The following is a 22,300-nucleotide window of genomic DNA, read 5'->3' as shown; positions in this document are numbered from 1 at the left end:
AACGATGGCTAAGTATCTTATAACTCCGGTCACAGTGTATTAACATCGCTGGCATTTTGCATGAACTTCATTGAGCATACGCGTGTAAGCCCTGACGCAATCTTTGGCACTGAAGACGTTTCCACTCAACCACTGCAAACATGAAGTTACAGATGCTAGCCGTGCTTATGGTACTATGGCCCTCTGGAGCCTATGGTGCGTGCTATAGGGAATGTAAGTGCAATATAACTTATTGTTAATAAATAGTGCTGCTATTATTTCGATGTGGGTAAATTTGAACTTAACTTTTCCTCGTATAAAGAATGGTTAGATGGAATTCCTGCAATATTTCTCTGATTGCAGAGGTATAAACTCCGGACTAATAACTGTACTATTGTTATATTTAGGCTTTATATGCTATTCAGTCTTTGTTTTGTCATTATATAGATCTAGACAATTGTTGAATTGGCTATTTTCTTCACATTTTTTATTCCATCAAAACTCTGCCAATACTGATTAAGTAGGGCTGTAATAATTTGGAAATGAAACGAGAACAGTTTGATAAACACAAACGTTATTTGTATATGATTCTGAAGGTTATGTCCAGAAGTTGAAATACGATATATATGTATAAAACATTATAACGGAATACGCGCCAATATCACATGATTTGGTAAGATTGAAAGCTAGTTCGGTAACATATATATATATATATATATATATATATATATATATATATATATATGTATATATATATATATATATATATATATAGTATATAAATGAAGAACAACACACCAGAACAATTCCACTTCACGACCGGTTTCGTCCTTTTGGGACTCATCAGGTAAAGGTAGGAATCGAACCCCCGGATCTTGTGTCACGAACCAAATTCCGTACCACTCGACCACAGTGATTCACTGGTGTTTGAATGCGTATAAATTAGCTTTGTATAACTGTCATTGAGGGCATATGACCCAAGTGTTATGTTTCTACAGAATGCACCCCTGGTGCGTTTTGAATCTGACAATTTACACAGAATGACCACTCTTTATAGGCAAGCCAACCCGTAAATAAGAAATTAATGTGTAGCAAGATCCAAAAAGCACCAATGTGTGATAGAAACAAAGAGCTAGTCGAATAATGTAACTATTCCATTTGGGACATATTACACATTGATTATTTCTTCACACGCAAGGTATGACGTCATCGAGCTCAAAACTATCGCGTAATCTTTCTGTGTTCAAGTAAGTTGGCCTGACGTTTCGATCCTAGCAGGATCTTCTTCAAAGGCTAAATTACAAGCGTAATCTTTCTGGATACTTTTCTTCTCTATATAAAATAACATTTTGTGAAAATGACAATTTATTAACTGTTACATTAGAATTGTAATGTTAATTGTTCTAGGCCATTATATTAATGACCCATTATATTAATGACATGCAACGCGTACTTCTTCACAATATGCACGTGACTGACTATCATAAGTTAAACGCGGTCAAAGAGCGGGTTGCTAATTGAATTACAAATGGAAGAATAGTTGCTGGTTGACAAAAATGCAATAACAAAGACATGAATATCCTTCAAGCTTATCAAACAATGTTTCTGTTTCAACTCAGTTAAGGCAATATGGCAATACAATAACAGAACGATCAGAGTTAACAGAGTAGAAAAGAAAATGTCCACAAAAACAAAGAAGGGGGTAATGTAAATCTGTAAACATTGAAGCTGGAAGCACTATAATCGTCTATACCAAAACACAATAATGCGTTCCTTGCGTTTGCTCCTCTTTTACTCAATATATAGCTTTAAAACAATCCGCGTAGTTCTCATTCTGTATATTGTCTAAAGATCAAAACACTATCATAGTAGAATCATGAATACAATCGTATCATAGTTAAGTGAACAAGCAAACAATACCATGCTTTGTAAACATAGTTCGCAAGTGATTGAGAAGTGTTTTATTAACAAGTAAACATCACCTCATTATATGCTGTTTTAACTTCTATGCCTGATTTGAAGTCACTGTACCCTAAACAACTTAAATCGTTATCGAACTGAACCTACGCTAAACCTCTATCACAGGACGACTAACAAATACGAATTTCAAAGGTGAGGAGCATCTCAGGAGTACGCCATTCTATATCGGTTACGTTTTTCGGTCAAATCGTTACAGCCTCTCCCCTCCCCTACCCCTACCCCATTTAATTAAGTTAAATTGGGCTCCTACGCCAATGCTCTCACGTTTGATCTTCAATAAACTAATTGGCAATTTCATGAAGCAGCCAAGCGTTAATGAAAACAAGGTAGCAATTGTTTTAGCTAAAGCATTCTCCGAAATGTTGCCATCTATCTATACCATTAAATATTAGCCTACAAAAAAAAAAAAAAAAAATGATATCGGTGCCGAGGAGAGAAGGAGTGGCTTGTGAAGACACTTGTCGTTCAATTCAGAATATAAACATGTGTATTACAACAGTTGCACTAAGATTCATCTTATGATATCGTATTTCAGCAGTGATATTTCCGTTCCGTTTTGCGATAACTTGCTACTATAACCAGCAGTGGCGTCGCCAAGGGGGGGGGGGCAGGGGGCACGTGCCCCCCCCTGGAAAACCTAGTGCCCCCCGAGTGCCCCCCATCTGAGATTTGGGTTGGTAAAAAAAAATATATATATTTTGTTATATTCAACTCCCATCATCTGAGTTGGTTTTTCATAAGGACAAAGAAGCACAGTAATTCGTATTTTCTTCAAATGAGCTGCGAAAAAATGAAAAAGTTTATCCTTGAACGTCGAGTATCGAAGTCGTAACCCGCGCCATCACAACAGGTGTCGATATTTACATCGAATGTGTCAGTGCCCACGCCATACCAGCGGATATACACGTCCGCTTCGCGAGCTACATGACTGTGAGAAGGGAGGGTACTGCAATAAGGGGGTGCAGAGGTCATTTGAGGTCAGATGCTTGTAGGAACAAATGGCGAATGTTCACACCTGCATACTGAGCCATACTCGATGTGTGATCAAACTTTGGATTGCATGGTGAGATCCCTGATAGGAGCCAATAACGATGCTGTAACCTGTTACATCTTAATAGATAATGGGCGAAAAAGAGAAGGACAAGAAAGGAGTCGGGGTCATGCACACATTAATCTAACAAGTGTAGGTTCTATCGATATAGGGTTAGGCATAATATCGACAGCATGTGGTTCATATCCTCTGCAAAATTCTGCGCCTTGTTAAAATCATTACCTCAAAAATAGCAATTTCTGGAGATACCTTCAGATCGAATTTAGCATCAAATGTGGCAGCATTTTGCATCTAGCCCATCCTCCGTATGCGAAAATTTTCCAAAGGGTAGGGGGCAGTACGTGGCGGCGGAACCGGGGGGGGGGGGCTTGAGGGGCTCACCCCAATGAAAAAGTTGAGGGGGCAAATGCATGATAAGCCCCCCCCCCCAATATTTACCAAGGCTCCGAAACGTAAATCTGCCCATTTTTCAACGCATACTTGTCGATCTGTCCGATGCACACGTATACTATATAGGTGTAATAATTTTAGTAAATGCTGGGGGGACAAATTACAATGTTTTTACAGACTTTTACGTGCAATCTGAGAAATTGCAGGCTTGAGACCCATATTTTAGGGCTAGGTATTCGCAGCATAAAACACTCGGGAAGTGCCGTTTCCGGCCATCTGGTGGTTTGAAAAACCCACAATTTTCTTGTATGCTCCGCGCCAACCGATGGTGGCGCTCCGCTTAGATAGTCTCTATACACATTAGCCCCCCCCCCAATAATTTTCCCGTTCCGCCGCGCCTGGAGGGGGCACCCCCTCCACTTAGACCCCTCACCCTGGACGGCGATCCGTATCCACCTAAGTGCCCCCCATCAAATGCTGGTGCCCCCCTGTGCCCCCCCCAGACTGAAAAGTTTGGTGACGCCACTGATAACCAGGAAGTAATACTTGTAACATACGTGCTGTTTGGTGATAACGCGGGTGTATTACAACAGTGATAATAATCTGCGCTAACTAACGGTAACTGTTTTCGTTTACTGTTAAGTAATGCTTGTAACATGCATATTACCGAAGTGATAACTTGACGTTTATGTAAGCACGAATATTGGCTGCACTCAGATTAACCATATATTTATTACCGAAGTGATAGCTTGAAGTTTATGTAAGAATGAATATTCGCTGCACTCAGATTAAAAATATACTTACAACCGAAGTGATAACTTGAAGTTTATATAAGCACGGAAATTCGCTGCACTCAGATTAACCATATACGTATTACCGAAGTGATAAGTAACGTTTTTATGATCACGAAAATTCGCTACACTCAGATTAACCATATATTTATTACAAATTGATAACCTGGAGTTGTTATAAGCACGAAAATGCGCCCACGTAGATTAACCATATACTTACTACCGAGGTGATAACCTGCAGTTTGTTGTAAGCACGAAAATGCGCGGCACTCCATATAATTTCTTCCCTAAGTGATAACTTGTTTCAACAGTAATAACTCACTGCACTTAAGCAAGGTAACTTGTTACAATTACCTGGAAGAAATTCTTGTAACATACGTTTTGACCAGTGTAGTGGTCACTTGCAGTATGTTACTAGTACAGACAATTACCTTGTTGCCCGCATTGTATAGGTGCATACAGTCATGAGGAGGTAATATACTTCTAGTAAGCCTATTTCTATTTCTTCCTAAGCAGGTTTTCTGTCACAAAAATGCATATAACTACAGAACACGTAACGTGTAAACGATACTGGCCGCACAAGGAATTTTGTAATGAGAATGAATAACAAGTAACCGGCTTCGGATTACAATAAACAACGTTATGTGATTCCAGACCAGAAGAAGAGGTTTATGTGATGTCATTAAATATTATATTTTAAACTAAAATTTGGATATTTTATCCATATTGGGCGTTGTTTTTCAATTTTTGTCTAGTTTTTCATGTTCCATGGGGTTTATCATTCATTCGCAGATCTTCTTCCATTACATTCTTTTTTCTATCTTTCTTTTCTTCCCAAATAAACTCAGCTGGAAGTTGGGAAGTAAAGGGTTTACACGACTTGATAATCCATTGCACAATCAATGCCAAGGTTCGCATAACGTGTTTCTATTGGGAATGCTGATGAGCTAGCGGCAATGTGAATGTGTTGGTTGCATATGTCTGTTATGCAGAGAAGTGTTAAATCAACGATAAACCCAAAAGGGTATAAGACGTATAGGCTGTAAAGTTGTGATCTATCTATCTATCTATCTATCTATCTATCTATCTATCTATCTATCTATCTATCTATCTATCTATCTATCTATCTGTCTATCTATCTATCTATCTATCTATCTATCTATCTATCTATCTATCTATCTATCTATCTATCTATCTATCTATCTATCTATCTATCTATCTATCTATCTATCTATCTATCTATCTATCTATCTATCTATCTATCTATCTATCTATCTATCTATCTATCTATCTATCTATCTATCTATCTATCTATCTATCTATCTATCTATCTATCTATCTATCTATCTATCTATCTATCTATCTATCTATCTATCTATCTATCTATCTATCTATCTATCTATCTATCTATCTATCTATCTATCTATCTATCTATCTATCTATCTATCTATCTATCTATCTATCTATCTATCTATCTATCTATCTATCTATCTATCTATCTATCTATCTATCTATCTATCTATCTATCTATCTATCTATCTATCTATCTATCTATCTATCTATCTATCTATCTATCTATCTATCTATCTATCTATCTATCTATCTATCTATCTATCTATCTATCTATCTATCTATCTATCTATCTATCTATCTATCTATCTATCTATCTATCTATCTATCTATCTATCTATCTATCTATCTATCTATCTATCTATCTATCTATCTATCTATCTATCTATCTATCTATCTATCTATCTATCTATCTATCTATCTATCTATCTATCTATCTATCTATCTATCTATCTATCTATCTTTGAGGGCATTCAGCCAAGAGTAGCGTATTTCACATTAAAGTCTCCTTTCATACTTAGAAGCATTAATGAGGTAAAGTACAAGGTTTTTAGAAAGTGTGTGTACTATAAACGGTCTATGTATCCCTTGACTTTGTAACCTTCACGTGATAACAGAACCAACGCTAGGTTCCGTATTGACAACAAAGACGGGATATAAAGGCATTGTCCTTTACAAATACAAACATCATATTCGATGCCTCAGCTACCAATGTTTTTTTCTTCGTATTTCTGTTCTTGTTTTATGCTTTGTCTCTATAGGGTTGCTGGATCCTGATGATGAACTATGTGAAATAGATTTTTCTTGGGAAGATAGGGACGAGTGTGTGAACTGCTACTGCACGGAATACGGATTCGCCAAACACTGCTGTGATATGTAAGTTTATTACACCCAGATACATTGTAGTCGAACATGGACTAGTATTCCATTGTGATCCGTAACTGTTCTTTCGTCTAAAGTATACACATTGAAGTAGAACTGTTATTCAGTCTCTTGGGGTCGAATGAGACCGAGTTCCTCTATCACATCGTCCATTTCCTTTTAAGAGTTTAACAAGGATTGTTAATCGAGATAACCAGGTTTTTGCACACTATATGTATCAAGTAAAACATCTTCAGTACTAAGTACACCTGACTAGTCGATCTGTTGACTAACGAGATATAACAAGTACTCCAGCACTCTACTACATTTAAAGTTCATGTGCATATCTATACAGATTGTTTCTCAAAGCAGGCATTCAACTATATAGCTAATACATTTATCAAGTAGCCCATCTAAGTAACGAAAATTGGTTATATTGTACAGATGGCTGTTCAATTAGTTCCCTAGCGGATTGTATTAAGTCCAACCGCACCGTTTCATTTAATGACATGTGTATATCAAGTACTGATACTTCGGATCAGTTGCAAGTTGCTGACAGCTAGAGATTAGTCATTTCAAATTTTCAAAGAAAGATTTGATAAACACGACTGGTCAATTCGATGTGAGTGAGTGATAAAAATGTAGGTTATGACGTAACATTTCTTTCTTTCTTTCAGGAGTCCATACCCTGTGATTGAGGACACTGATAGGTGTGAGTTAGTTCAAGAAGATTGCGAGTGGAAAATCGTCCCGAAAAAGCGGAAATGGGCAAACAGGTGTAGACGAGAGGGGGGAATGTTGATTGGATGAACTGTCCAACCATCAACTCGTTATTTTATTTATCGAGGGAGAGGACTGGCAAGATGGGAATTGCCAAGGGAGGAGTTAGTTGGTGAAATTTGTTTTAGGATGGAGATACTTAATCAGTTCCTCAATTTGCTAAGAATCGTTCTTTTGTGAATATTAATGAGGCATTCTCGTAGCATACAATTCTTTATTGGAATCCATGATAACATTTCTATTAGTCCTGTTCATCCCTCAAGTGTTCGTGTTTCTTTCTTTTCACAGGTAAATATAAGTTTGGACAAAACCCTTTTCTAAATGTTTATAAGTTTCCCTCAACACGGAAACAATAACTGAATCATTTCCTGAAATACTGACCCTGAAAATATATATATAAAATTTATATATATATATATATATATATATATATATATATATATATATCTATATATATATATATATATATATATATATATATATATATATATATATATATAGAAGTGTATAAAATGTTCCAAGTAGAACACGACAGAGTGCTCAATTCCGCGTTATGAAGAAGAGCGTAATGTAAATTTTGAATTTTGCAGCCAAACCTCTACTCAGAGTTTCATGCTTACTAGCAATCGTCAGGAGGTGTACTAAAAAGCTATCTCTCTTTCATCTTAGTCTTGACTTTATTTTGGGGGTGTTTTGGTTGGTGTCTGCAGCTTGCGAGGATTTCAGACCTTTTGTTCAGGAGATTAGGGCTAGAATGATCTATTATTGCTAGTTTCTCGGCCTGGCATAGATTACAAGAACCTGAGCTGAACCGGATCGTTCGCCCCCTACAGGAAACCAGGCGACAACCCCCTCTTCATCCATTCACACTCGGACCACCCACCAGGCATCATAAAGAACATTCCCCCAGCCGTAAACAAGAGATTAAGCAGCCTATCATGCAAAGAAAGCATATTCAACGAAGCGTCACCAGCATACAAAGAGGCGCTCATCTCAAGTGGCTACGACTGCGACCTCAAATTCGAACCAGAAACCCGGCCTGCCTCAACGAAAAGTAACAAAAGAACCAGGAAAATCACATGGTTTAACCCCCCATTTAGCAAAACTGTAAAGACAAACATCGGTAAAACTTTTCTGAAGTTAGTGGCCAAGCACTTTCCCCCAGGACACAGGCTCCATCAAATATTCAACAAAAATACCCTCAAATTAAGCTACAGCTGCATGAGAAACGCAAAGGCTCTTATCAACAGCCGCAATAAAAAAGTTCTTTCAAAGGCCGTTGAAAACCTACCCAACCATGGATGCAACTGCAGAATGCGAGAGACCTGCCCCCTCGGAAGAGAGTGCTTGACCCCTTCCATAGTACACAAAGCGGAAGTGACTGCAGGGTATTCTAAGTCTATTTATATTGGTATGTGCGGAGGGCAGTTCAAAACAAGGTTCAATAACCACAAAAAGTCGTTCAACCTGAAGAATTATCAAGGAGAGACTGAGCTTTCAAAACATGTTTGGTCTCTAAAAGAAAGCAATAGAGCCTTCCAAATCTCCTGGTCCATTGTCAGGCGATCAAACACATTGATCAACAGCTCAGGTTCTTGTAATCTATGCCAGGCCGAGAAACTAGCAATAATAGATCATTCTAGCCCTAATCTCCTGAACAAAAGGTCTGAAATCCTCGCAAGCTGCAGACACCAACCAAAACACCCCCAAAATAAAGTCAAGACTAAGATGAAAGAGAGATAGCTTTTTAGTACACCTCCTGACGATTGCTAGTAAGCATGAAACTCTGAGTAGAGGTTTGGCTGCAAAATTCAAAATTTATATATATATATATATATATATATATATATATATACATATATATATATATATATACATATATATATACATATATATATATATATATGTATATATATATATATATATATATATATATATATATATATATATATATATATATATATATATATATATATATATATATATATTATTGTCATGTTGTTTATGTATTAATAACTATTGTTACACGGGGTGATCCAGATAAGGGCTAATAGCTCATCGGATATATAGTTCATTGTATGATCTTCGAAATGACCATAAATTTGTATTCTTTCATCTGTTTTAATGTAGTCGATCAAATATTGAATCATATAAAGCGGTCACAATGTGAGAGGAAAATTATCAGGAAACCCTGTTGTCGATCACTTAGAGGACAGTAAAAAACGTTGTCGTTTCTTAAACTTAAATAGTTGGCAAATTAATGTTCATTACGCTCACAGCATGTCAAATCTTCTTCTTCGTTAAGAATTCTTACTTCTTATTTAAGAATTATAATAATATATAAATATTTCTATTATTATGACCCATATTTTGGAAGGGAGTCTGTTGATTAACTACCATACTTGAAACGGCAAAGAGTAAATTAATTTGACAATCCTGGGATTTCATCATCATTTGGGTAAATGCACATCGTTATCAAGTTCAGAACAGTCGATAACCCTTTTTTCAATAATAATACTTCAATTCGAATTGCTGGTATGGTAATTGGTCGGTATGTTAAATGTCGCAGTAACATATTCCGACAATTAAAAGCTATGATATCGTAAACTCGGAAATTAATATTATTCGTATGCCCGTATGAATAGATATTCTTTACTTTCTGGTTTACCATTGGTACCGTGGTGTCCCAACCTAATACGCTCAGTATAGTTCATGAAGGGTCATACATGAACATCTTACTATTTATAAATATTCCACGTAATATAGTACGGCATGTGGTCATATTAAAAACAAAGCTTATTTCATTTGGCATCAGAATCCAATATGAAGAAAACAGTCAGCATTTTCCTGACGTGCAGGTTTGGGCTTTCTCTGTTTAAAGAAAGAACTTGTGCAGAATATAAATATGGATATATCAGTGTTCAAGTAAAAGCTTTTTCGTATATCACGATTGTCATCTTTTCTAAATTTCTAAAATATGCTACATAATAATAATAATAATCAAAAAAACATACACTTGTTAGCAAACTGCTTATCTACTAGATAGCCTGTGTAATAGAATGTGTGAGGGTAAGTTGACCTGACGTTTTAATCCTAGCAGAATCTTCTTCTGAAGCTTAATGACAAGTAACAGTAACAGAAGGGACAAATACACGCACAGAAAACAGACAGGTTAATGAGCAATGAGGAAGAATATGACTAACTTTTCTTCTGTCCTCCCCCCTACATCTCCCCCTGTCCCCCTATCACTCTTCTTCTCATAGCTCTCTTCCACCCTTTTTCTCCACACTTTTCTGTCTTTGTCCTTCTCCAGTTTATTCCCTACCCCCTTCTCTTAATCCTCTCTTTGTCCCTCCACTGTTTATCTCCTACCTCTTTTCTTCCCCTGTTGGTTTCTTTCTTTCTTCTCTCCATCCCTTGTCTATTAACCCCCTAACATCTATCTTTTTGTGTTCACCATGCGCATTAACCTGTCTGTATTCTGTGCGTGTTTTTGTCCCTTCTGTTACTGTTTCTTTTTTCATTTAACCTCTGAAAATCCTGCTAGGATCGAAACGTCAGACCAACTTACTTTAACAAATAATAATAATGCGAAATGTGCTAAAATTCATTGGAATGCTCCTTTAAGATTAACTTAATGATGAAGTAGCCTATTCGGTGCAACCCTAAATGTCAATTTTAATCCATTTAAAAAAACAAATCTAATAACTAAATAAAATCAGTCTTCTTGGTGACTATCAACACTATTTATTCTCGATTAAATTTTACTACAGTGGAAACCCGTTATTGAAGTCATAAAGGTCTACTTATGTCATATTGAGTATTGGGTTGCATAATGATGAGCTTACCTGTGTTAGACTAACTAGTCCAGCCACTTTCATTAATGAGCCTCAAATGTTGAAAGGGTAATTTCTTATACAGCAACATAACCTGGATTGAAAGCAGTACCATTGACGTTGTACAACATATAAACATAATCTTTGTGTGAAGACCATCCTGTAATTAAAGTTAATATGTAATATAGGGAGTCCCTAGTATACTAGTCTTTTAAAGGAAAAAAAATCTCCTCAAATCAATTTGCCGAAACAGGGATTTTCATGTTTGTCTGCAATGTTAGACATGTCATACGCATTTGTCATAGTTGTGGTATTCATATGGTATAAATTATCTTTATTTTGTAGTCAACATACGAATGAATATCGAGGGATGGCTGTTTCATATTGTTACTGGTTTCTTGTTTATACGGAATAAAAACACGCTACCTACATATGTGCATAGACTAGAGTGTTGCAGATGTTCAGACGCCAGCCCGAGAAGTGGGTTCATTGTTTCACTGTGCAGAACTTGTAAATATTTTTCCTGGTAGTCTTGGTATATTAATTTACTCTATAATGTTCGTTTTGGTAAGGACTGGCAGTCTTGGTATATCAAGTTTCTCTTTAATGTATCATCTTGGTAAGGACTGGTAGTCTTTGTATATTAAGTTACTCTTCAATGTATCATCTTGGTAAGAACTGGCACTCTTGGTATACATTGATTTACTCTTAAATGTATCAACTTGCTAAAATTGAGATTGTACTCCACATGGACGTCAAGAGGCAGGTTCTGTTCCTGAAACAATTACGTCACATGCCCGTTCCCACTCCCCAATTTGTAAAATTTTCAAATTTCCGCGGTAACTATTACGAAACTGAGAAATTCAATTTTCTTTATCCCAGATTTTAACGAGGTCCATTTGTCACCGAATCCGCGTGTTGCTCCCCTGATTGCCCCCCTCCTCCCAACTATTGTCACCGATAAGAACAACTTGTGTATTTCTTAAGACTATACTTTACACAATACTACTAATAGGTCGGGGTACAGTGGTATCAATGATTTTGGCGCTTTATAAATTGTCTTTGAGTAGTTCATTGATTCATTGAAAGGCAATGTCAACCATATTAATATTTTTACTTTCTTTAGATCGCTAATAAGCGAAGTATTGTGTGAGACTGGGAATATTCATTGGGTGGGGGATAGGAGAGAGGATAATATGGATGATCATGAAGTTCGGCGGATGGTAATATAGCGCAAGGATGGTACATAAATCAAATGGCTACACTAAACTGAACAGGAAGTATCCTTTAAACCGCATCTCGCTGTTTCTGATAATTTTTAAATTAATTTGCTGCCAAGAAATAGCAGACTAGCATCTAAACTGAAATATTGGGTAGGAGTAGGGTCAGGGGTGCTCGACCTATCTGAGTGAGCATGCACTTTCTAACTTGAACAAAGCTTTGTCCATGTAACGGCTATATCTTCGCAGAACTGTTCCTACACTGAACGCAACTCTCAGGTGTATAACCTTCTACTGAATACTTCAATGACCTTACAATGTATATGGTTACATGACAGTTGCTTCAGTCATTCCAAGAAATCTCACCAATGTCACAAAATGATTCATAAGAAACGATGGCGCTATTGCAACTCAGCTTATTGTCCTCAATACAAACCGACTGTTATTGACAAATTCCCACTTTCAAGTCGATGGCCTTGAAGAATACGTACAAGCACCGTACTTGATTGGGAATGATGCATACTTGACTCTGGTCAAGTGATCTTAAAACATCACACTAATACATTACATTATTCACATATTTAAAAGAACTCATGGAGTCAGTATTTCTTCTATTTTTGTAGTAAATCAAATGTATTTAAAGGTATGAATAATATTATACTATATCTTAAGCATCACATTCGACGTTACTCAGATGAACAATTTTAATATGATTGTGTTTGTTAGAACTGGCAGTTGCAAATCACAATCAGTGACTTAGTTTGCTGAACTATTATACGGCACTGTATGCAACCCGTGGATTCCATAATGGCTAAGTTTTTTTTAGTAAGATGCTATGGTTGACAGTGTCGAATGCTTTAGAAAGGTCTAGAAACACACCAATAGTACATTTATTTTTATTGAAGCCATTATCGATGTACTGGACTATATCTGCTGCAGCCATATAAGTGGAAAGATCCTCACGAAAACCAAATTGACGTGATGAAATGATATTATTCTTGTCTAGGAAGTTTGTGAGTTTCTTATGCAAAGTTTTCTCTAGAACTTTAGTAATTGTTGAAGGAAAAAAAATCGAGATTGGTCGGTAGTTTGAAAGCACCGAGGGATCACCGGTTTTGAAAATAGGCGTTTTTCTAGCAACTTTCATATATTACAAGGAACAAAACCACTATAGAGAGAGAGAAAGGTTGTAAACATAGGTGAGTGGTTCAAGAAGATTTTCGCAAGTACTATGTATATTGATAGTTTCACCGTCAGTCCCAGCCTCTGAACCTTTTTCTTCTTCAAATTTTTAATGATTGATGATATTTCCGTACAGTTATTGAGAAATAAATATAGTATAAGGTCTAGAGTTTTAAGAAAACTATTGAAGCCGACATTACTTTCTTCAACGTACCCGTCTAAGTTCAGACCGATACTAGAAAGATAATCACTAGAGCAATTAGCAACCTTTATATCTGAAGCCAATTCTTCACTATCGTGATTTATTCTTAAATGCATCTTACCGGTTAAATTGCTTTGACAAATTATTTCATTTATAGTTCTCCAGGTTTCCTTCTGATTATTTTTATTTTCATTGAGCAAATTGCTATAGCAATTTTTTTGAGAGCCTAATAATGGAAGTAAGGATATTTTTTGAAGTGACGTAGTTCAACTTATTTCGAAGAGATCTGTTTTGGAGGTACGATTTGTAAAGTCGTTTGTAAGTAGCAATTGATTAAATAATTCCATTGGTAAACCAAGGATTGCGTTTGCGTGACCCATTGACGACAGTACGTTTAATGGGACAATTTGTGTGTGTGTGTAGATCTCACTTATTACACCAACAATGATATTAAAAGCATTATTTACATCTGTTTTAGTGTAAAGTTGATGCCAGTTGAAGTCGTTGAGCTCAGAGGAAAACCTATTGTAACTACCCCTCGACGTATCCTTTTTCATGACATATCTGGTAGTACCGTGTGAGCAATTTTAAGAATTGAACGCAGCTGAGCTAACATAGGTAAATGGTCACTTATATCAGACACCAGAATATCAGACAAATTGAAGAGATTGACGTCATTACAGAAAATATTATCAATTAAAGTTAAAGATGAATCAGTAATCCTGGTAGGTTTTCTGATAAGTGGCGTGAATGTATCAGAGTAAATATTATCTATGAAAGTGGCAACATAACAATTAGAGTCATACTTGAGGAGGTCAATATTAAAATCACCGAGAAGCAAGCGTGATTTCTTACCCAGGTTAATTGCTTTAAGCAGAGTAGACATCTCATCAATAAAATTAACATGGACCATCAGGCTGTCGATAAATAACACCAATAACAACGTTTCGGTCTTGGTTTATAGCTTCAATAAACAAAAAAACTCAATAGTAATGTAATTGAAATTAAGATCAGTCCTTGTTTCATACTGAACATAATTACGAATGTAAAAACCAAGTCCACCACCGCGTTTACCAGTTCTATTAACATATATGAGGTTATAATTATCCACCTGTAACATATAAAGAGGGGTGTTTTCTTGAATCCAATTCCCAGAAACGGCAACTAATGAGACTCTAGATTCTAATTCATTATTGATGAGGTAACGAATATTATGATGATTTTTCCATAAACTACCAGCATTGATATGAATAAACGACTTATCATTCCGACTTATCTTAGTAAGTAAGGTACTATCATCAAAGTAATTACACGGTAATATGTTACCATAACTACTAGAGTATGAGGAATGCGCCCATGTGTCCAAGGAGTGAAGTCGGAGGTTGGCCTGAGCTTCGTTAGCTGAGGTGATTTCTTGGCCAGATCTTTTTGCTGCCTTTTTTCGATGCCATGTTACATGAAAATAGCACCTTCTGGTGATTTAAGTCTTCAAGAATCCCCTGTATTAGTTCGAGAACAAGAGGTAGCCACATTAACTCTAAATTTCTGACTTTTTTGAGAGCTCTGTGTGAATCGGCTTTTTGTATACATATATAAGTAATCACACTTGACTAGAAAGACAATGGGTTATGATTGTGTCATTACAGACAATGGGTCAATTAAAATACAATGGGTCATTTTATATCCTCGTTGTGCAAAAAAAAAACGAAGTAATAAAAAATAAGAACATAATGAGAATCGAATCACAGTTTTAACAATGCTGGTCAAATGTTGCTTTGAAGTTTCTATCAGCCTACAATGACTTCAAGGTATAATTTGTTTAACATTGCTATTATATTTATCTACCTTTCGTTTTTATATTTTTCTTTGCTGTATCAATATTGTTACATAAAAGAGCACGGGCATTTGACAATGCATGGAAAAGCACATACAATAGAACAAATGGAATGCGGTCAATTCATCAATTAGAGACGTTTCTGCAATTTATATCCTCAACCTTTTACACTACTTCAGAAAATGATGTTTTAATCAAAGGCTGACAGCTAAAACAATACTCGATATGTAGAAGAATAAAGTTTCAATCAGAGTAATCATCTGATTTTCAACTGCTTATCTCATATTTATTAAATGATTGTAAAATTTACTCAAGGCGTAATCAATGGTTATTAGAATGTTATATCAATTCGAAACAACATACCTGTCATGTCTTCGTCATTCACTTGTCTGCCTGCTGTTGAACTTCCAGTAACATCCATTGACACCCTCTGATAACATCTGCATAACATCCTTCTTCTTTTTTCGATGGCTCAGAGTTATTGGTAACTATAAGAAGTGGAATCGGTTTTCCTTCAATCCTTTTAGCATGCATTTACTAAAACGGCGTATATGTAGTAGTGTTCGGGCTGGTTTCTTTTGTATATAGCTGGTCTGTGAATCTTAGAGAGACAACGTTTACTCAATTATTATAAACCAGCACACCGTTTGTACAAGCCCCACAACGTTTAGATCCAAAGTTATACTAAGGGTTAAATGTTATATGTAAGGTTCAATGTCTTTTAGTATGTGATAAAAAAGACAGTGAGATTAATTACTTTCTTTTTATGATAGGATGTGATTTTCTGTTATTTTTAGGAAGAACAAAATACTATTTAATGCTCACCTCTTCATTGTCTTCATTCTGACGTTTCACTGTTAGCTGTTTTAAGGGCATGGTAAAGACAGGAAGTTTTGAATAAAGTAAAATAGCAGCTTTAAATGAAGAATAACAGTTAATCAGTTATGCTCATATTTTACTATTTCATTGGATATTGTTACGTGACCTGGTCATACCACTTGCTACAAAGCCAGTTTTCATATATATACATATATATATATATATATATATATATATATATATATATATATATATATATATATATATATATATATATATATATATATATATATATATATATATATATATATATATATATATATATATATATATATATATATATATACACACACACATAGCTCAACGATCAGAGAAAACAGTTAAAGTAGCACGTGTGACGGAATTTGTTGGAACGGCATATTACTTTACGTACTCATGGAATGGACAAATAACCGTAATTACGTTTCTTGATACAAAAGTTGAGGACATGTTCAAGCTATCCCTTGGGTTAAATAAGTTCAAATATTTTGTTATAACAGTTTCCCTCAAAAAAAAAATATTGTTTTCTTTTTCTTTCAGAATGCTAAGAGTTTGATTCTATTGCTCTGCCTCTGTACCCTTCAAATTGATGTAATTGTGAAAGGAAATGAAGGTAAAATTACACGATCAGTTACTTCTACATTACTGTGTAATTAAAACTTGTGTAAATGTATTGTTTGCTAAGTGGTGCGTAACCAGTTGCAGTCATCTTGAATTAATGTGCTTAACTATCGCATGTAAGTGGTAATATAATCGTTCTGTACTGAGCTGTTCCTAAAAACATTATATATATATATATATATATATATATATATATATATATATATATATATATATATATATATATATATATATATATATATATATATATATATATATATATATATATCTATATATATCTATATGTATATATATATATATATCTATATATATATGTGTTGAGACTAGTGGAACACTAGTAGTATTAAGTCGGAGTTTCACGCGTTTTAGCGATCGTCAGACAACTGATAGTTTCAAGTTATGCTCCATGAATATTTAGGATCCTCGTCGGGATTACTGGTGATTATAGGGTTGGTGGTGTATAATCCCCAGTAATCCCGACGAGGATCCTATATATTCATGGAGCATAACTTGAAACTATCAGTAGTCTGACGATCGCTAAAACGCGTGAAACTCCGAGTTACAACTATAGTGTTCCACTAGTCTCAACTAGTATCAACACATATTCCGCTCTGTCCACTGGACACAGAGCACTCTGCGCCAAGATAGACGCCAACCAACCAACTCTCTCTCTCTCTCTCTCTCTCTCTCTCTCTCTCTCTATATATATATATAGTTATATAGTTATCAGTCACATGTTATTCTTATTCCCATTAAAGATCCCGGAACTGTATGCGGTGGTATTGCAAAATGCCGTTGTCGTAAAACAGTCAATTACTACGAAATGGATTGTTCTAATAGAAGCCTAAACGATGTCCCTACTAACATCCCTTCGAATGTAACTAAAATGTATGGCTGATTGTTTCGTTTTCGGTTGTATTTCTGTGAAAAGTACTGTCACTTACTGTCACTTATGTTTATTTTAGTCAAATATCAACACACAAATCTAGTATACCTTCCCTCTGTTTATATCCTTTAATAGAAGAAAACAAAATACCACCATATTTCATACTGCTATGACATAATATTAATGCATTGTCATCAAATTTATATTATAGATGTCATACTTTCATATCATCAAAACAAACTTTAAGCCAAGGTTGCTTACTGTCTTGAAAGCAAAGATGAAACATTTGTCATCTTCTTTTTGCATACCAATGTTTTATTTAGCATCGTGATAATTAATTTGATGCGTGTATTTTGTGGTCTATCACAATATTGCTCACGTGATGATGTCAGATTTTTCTTTTAATTTCTCTCTTTAGAGATTTATCGACGAACAAGTTGACTTATATTCATAAGGATGCTTTCATCACTGCAACGAAATTGAAAGAAATGTTAGTTATATTAAATTATTACTGAACATCTAAACAATAATAAGAAGCATAAAACAGACAAAAGTAAAGAAGGGTGTGTTGCGTGCGACATATCATAGGAAGGTGCCATATCATTTGGTGATATAGTCTCGTTAAAGGGCTACAACCGCCTATAAAAAATATTGTCTTAATCATCCTTAATGGTATTATAAATCCTGCAATTTCCTCCCTACAACAATTGACCGTTTTACAAGAATTTCCTAAATTTTATATTATTTACACATTAATTAATAATGCACATTTATGATGTAAAGAGATTTTATTGCTATTTTGTAATCTGTCTCATACAAACTTTGTTACAAGGACACCGACAAGGATTCTGGCCTTAGGTGAAATTTTGGAAATATTTGTTGCCTTTTTTTTGCAAAAAGAAACATCACAGTACTTAAATGATATATTGGATTGTAACTAGGGGTTAAACTAATAGGACCTAAATTAAGAACTTTTAATGAGCGCATTACTTCACGTCATAAATGTGCACAAATGTAATTCGTTTCCAAACTTCAAATGTGTTTATCTTGGAAACAATCGTTAAAAATAAAAACCAAAACAACAAAATTTGAATCAGAATATCACACACCAAAAATGTATTGCATATGAGGCAAACATGTGATGTGTCCTTTGAATTAGTAATATATATATGTTTAAACTGCCATTTCAAAATGACAACTTGTTTGTAAGGCAGTTAATATACGGGTCTTTTAAACAAAATAATGGCTTTGAAAATCGTCACTGATTGTTTCTTTACCCAGATTCTTACATAATATTTTATGAACAATGTTACCGGAGGGACCTTCAGAAACAATAAGAATCAAAAGAGTTAGTTGGTTTATAATTACTTTACTATCGAATGGACTTTTAATATTCCGTCTCCAAAAATTGATGACGAATGGTTGTATGAAAAGAGTGATTTTTGGCGAAAGAGTAAAATATATAGATCAATGGAACAGCTATGTAACTTCTAATGGTTCACCTGTGAGACATGAGTCTTTGGAAATTATTGAGTGGGCTATTTAATTTTGCATACAGTCTTTGAACGCCAGAGTCATTGAAACCAAACATGATTCTTTTATCGACTCAAAGAAAAATACTTCTATAGTGTATTGAACAATTTTCGAAAACGAATGCTGTTCGATGTGATACATGGATGCTCTGCTCTAACATAGATTTAAAGTAATACATTGGCTATTATTTAGTATGATCATAAACCTAATATAGGATTGATTAACATCTACACCCCTAACAAGACGTCATTATCAAGAAAGCCTTAAAAGTGGATTTTAGATATTCGCTAATTTAAAAGCTGAAAGCATGCGAGTGGCAAAGCTTTCGGCACATGTCGTTGCACTATAAAAGCCATTCTTTAAATTATGGAGATAACACTGAATATACATATCATAGTAATTATCAGATAAATGGGTCTATCAAGTTCAATAAACATGTTTATTTTTAACCCCTTAATCTCATTTTCCTACATTTACTAGAGGAAGATTTTTTTTAAATAAATAGAGTTACAAGATATACACCAGCTGATTGAAACAGCTGCGAACAGACTTGCATATGTCTACCATTACTAGGTACAAACAGTATGCGGCGTTTATTTCCCTGTAAATTATACACATGTTTCAAGTTTAGCTTGTGGTGTGTTACTTGTACGATTAACCGTTATTTTATGTGAGTGTCCTCTTCTGTAGCTTGTCAAACTTAATCCAACCATTACGGACAACAGAGTGTCAGATATTGTTACTACTGTGTGTAAATGATTTTATCAATTTCATTCTAACACCAAAAACAGACATTTCACATTTTATTCGTTTAAATTGACCTATTTCGCTTTTGTTATACCACTTTGTCTTATTTATTCTACTACATCAGAGATTTCTCTTACAATGGACTGAAGTACTTACCCGAAGATTTGTTATCCAACTGTTCTGATCTCAGAGCTTTGTAAGTATAGCCATTAATTAAGCAAGTGAGAGCTGATGCAATTGTTCACGTCTTCATCATTGATGGAGCATTCTATCGTATTTTGTTAAGACGAGTTTTTATTTCTCTTCTCAGACACCTAGAGAACAATACACTTTCGACAATACCAAATGGATTCTTCCGAGCAACTCCAAAGATCGTGTTTCTGTAAGTATGCGAAGTAGATCCTTAGGAGGGATTTCTATTCACTTAAATGTTTGGTAAGCAAGCTTCTTTAACATTAAAATACATACGTTTACTGTGTGGCATTCGTAACGTTATGAATAATTGTTGATTTATAATAACATGAGCTATTTTTTTTTAGGTCACGATTTTAAATAATCAACGTTTATCATACACTGTACTTGAAGCAATATAGTGATCGCAGTAACTGAAATAGCTAAGTAAGTCAATATAACAATAAATAATGACAATGTATAAAAGCAACAAACCTTGTTCAAATAATTAATGAAACAATTATTACGTGCAATCTGTAGGACACATTATTTTCTGCAAGAGTTGTGTCAATGATCATTTGAACTATCAGCAATCAGTCAACGACGTGGTTTCAACACGTGACAGAAATAATTTGTTGCTAAATGCTAAGAAGTCGAAGGAAATGTGCTTTGCTAATATCAACATAAAACATCAAGGTCTTCTGTCTGCAAAATCACAAGGTGTCACCATACATGAATCTGAGGGAGAGCGAACATCAAGAACTGAATACCTAGGAGTATGTATTGATGCCAATCTAACGTTCACGTCGCATATCTCGAAAATCTTGAGCAAAGTGTATTATTTTGTATCAAGTCTTGCCTATATTGTGTCATTCTTTAATGAAGGTGCAAGGAAAAATGTGTTTAGCTCCTTTATTCTGCCACATTTACTTTATGCTGCTCCCGTATGGTATCACTTTATATCATCTTCTGACAAGCATAGACTGATGAGATTCCTTAAGTATACTTCAAGTATATTGAATGTAAGCCAGCTATCACTGAAGGATCAAGTAAACACAGCTGCAAAGAATGAATTTTTTTTCTCCAAAACAGAGCTATGTCGAAGAACAGATTTCAAATATTGAACAAAGCTTACTTCCATGGGCTAAAGTCAATTCACTATTTGTGAGTACCATTGTGTATTTCATTTCTTTTGTAGAAGAAAATAATTCATTTCCTTACGATATTCATGTCAGCTTATTCAGTTATTTAATTTCAGTTCCTTCCGCCCCTACACCCCCTCTCTCTCATTTCAAAAACTTTCACATAACTGTTATTATATTATTTGATGAAACTGGTATATATCAACTAAGTAAAACTGTTCATTTGTTTTAAACGGAATTCTTCAATTTCTTCATTTATAGGACGTTATCGGGGAATCGCATAACATCCTTACCGGCAGACGTCTTTAGTGAATTACAGCTCAACTGTTACTTGTAAGACCATGACAAATCCGCTCACAAATTTTAATTATAGTCTCCATTTTGTATTTTTTTACGCGATGTTTGGAAAGTTTACAGGAAGCCAAAACTTAACTATCATTTGAGACAAACCATTTAAGCACATGGTCATCTGAATGACTTGCAATGTTTTGGGTGGAATTTGTATGTGTAAGGATTCATCGTATGAAAAGTGTAGTCGTATATCGATAATCAGCACATCTACAGGTATATGTATTCCGTTCCATGCAAGGAAATGACATGTTTCAAACTATTATTGCTTTTCAACAGGGACCTGTCAAACAATTTACTGTCAGAAATTCCAGATGGTTTGTGGAAAACAAATATCAACTATCACGAACTACAATATTTGCTGTTACAGAGGAATAACCTTACCTTCTTAAGCAACACGTCATTTTCTGGACTGCCAAACCTAACAGAGATGTAAGTTTAGTATTTATCTTTTTGTGTATATAAGCAGGGAGTTTCCATAACAACTCCCTGATATAAGTATATATAATAGATGACATCATTTAATTAAGTTAACATA

At 34.9% G+C, this 22,300-nt stretch overlaps 2 protein-coding genes across 2 annotated transcripts in view; both read left to right on the top strand.

Moving 5' to 3' along the window:
• Positions 1–33: 33 nt before the first annotated feature.
• Positions 34–7,594, top strand: LOC139983429 (uncharacterized). The gene is made up of 3 exons (XM_071996976.1): positions 34–213; positions 6,303–6,417; positions 7,080–7,594. Exons 1-3 carry the CDS (start codon positions 141–143, stop codon positions 7,210–7,212), a joined length of 321 nt encoding a protein of 106 aa, XP_071853077.1. The 5' UTR covers positions 34–140; the 3' UTR covers positions 7,213–7,594.
• A 9,242-nt stretch (positions 7,595–16,836) lies between these two features.
• LOC139982658 (uncharacterized) overlaps positions 16,837–22,300 on the top strand; it is a 39,689-nt gene continuing 34,225 nt past the window's right edge. The window contains exons 1-8 of the mRNA XM_071995689.1: positions 16,837–16,927; positions 17,694–17,823; positions 18,240–18,311; positions 20,226–20,297; positions 20,412–20,483; positions 21,365–21,436; positions 21,676–21,747; positions 22,042–22,194. Coding sequence (XP_071851790.1) covers positions 17,759–17,823; positions 18,240–18,311; positions 20,226–20,297; positions 20,412–20,483; positions 21,365–21,436; positions 21,676–21,747; positions 22,042–22,194 — 578 coding nt within the window. The 5' untranslated portion in view covers positions 16,837–16,927; positions 17,694–17,758. The remainder of the gene's footprint in view (positions 16,928–17,693; positions 17,824–18,239; positions 18,312–20,225; positions 20,298–20,411; positions 20,484–21,364; positions 21,437–21,675; positions 21,748–22,041; positions 22,195–22,300) is intronic.

This window comes from Apostichopus japonicus, chromosome 16 (assembly GCF_037975245.1).
Source record: "Apostichopus japonicus isolate 1M-3 chromosome 16, ASM3797524v1, whole genome shotgun sequence".
Taxonomy (NCBI): domain Eukaryota; kingdom Metazoa; phylum Echinodermata; class Holothuroidea; order Aspidochirotida; family Stichopodidae; genus Apostichopus; species Apostichopus japonicus.
Note: the sequence above shows the minus strand (reverse complement) of the source record. Positions and strands in the feature narration are given on the sequence as shown.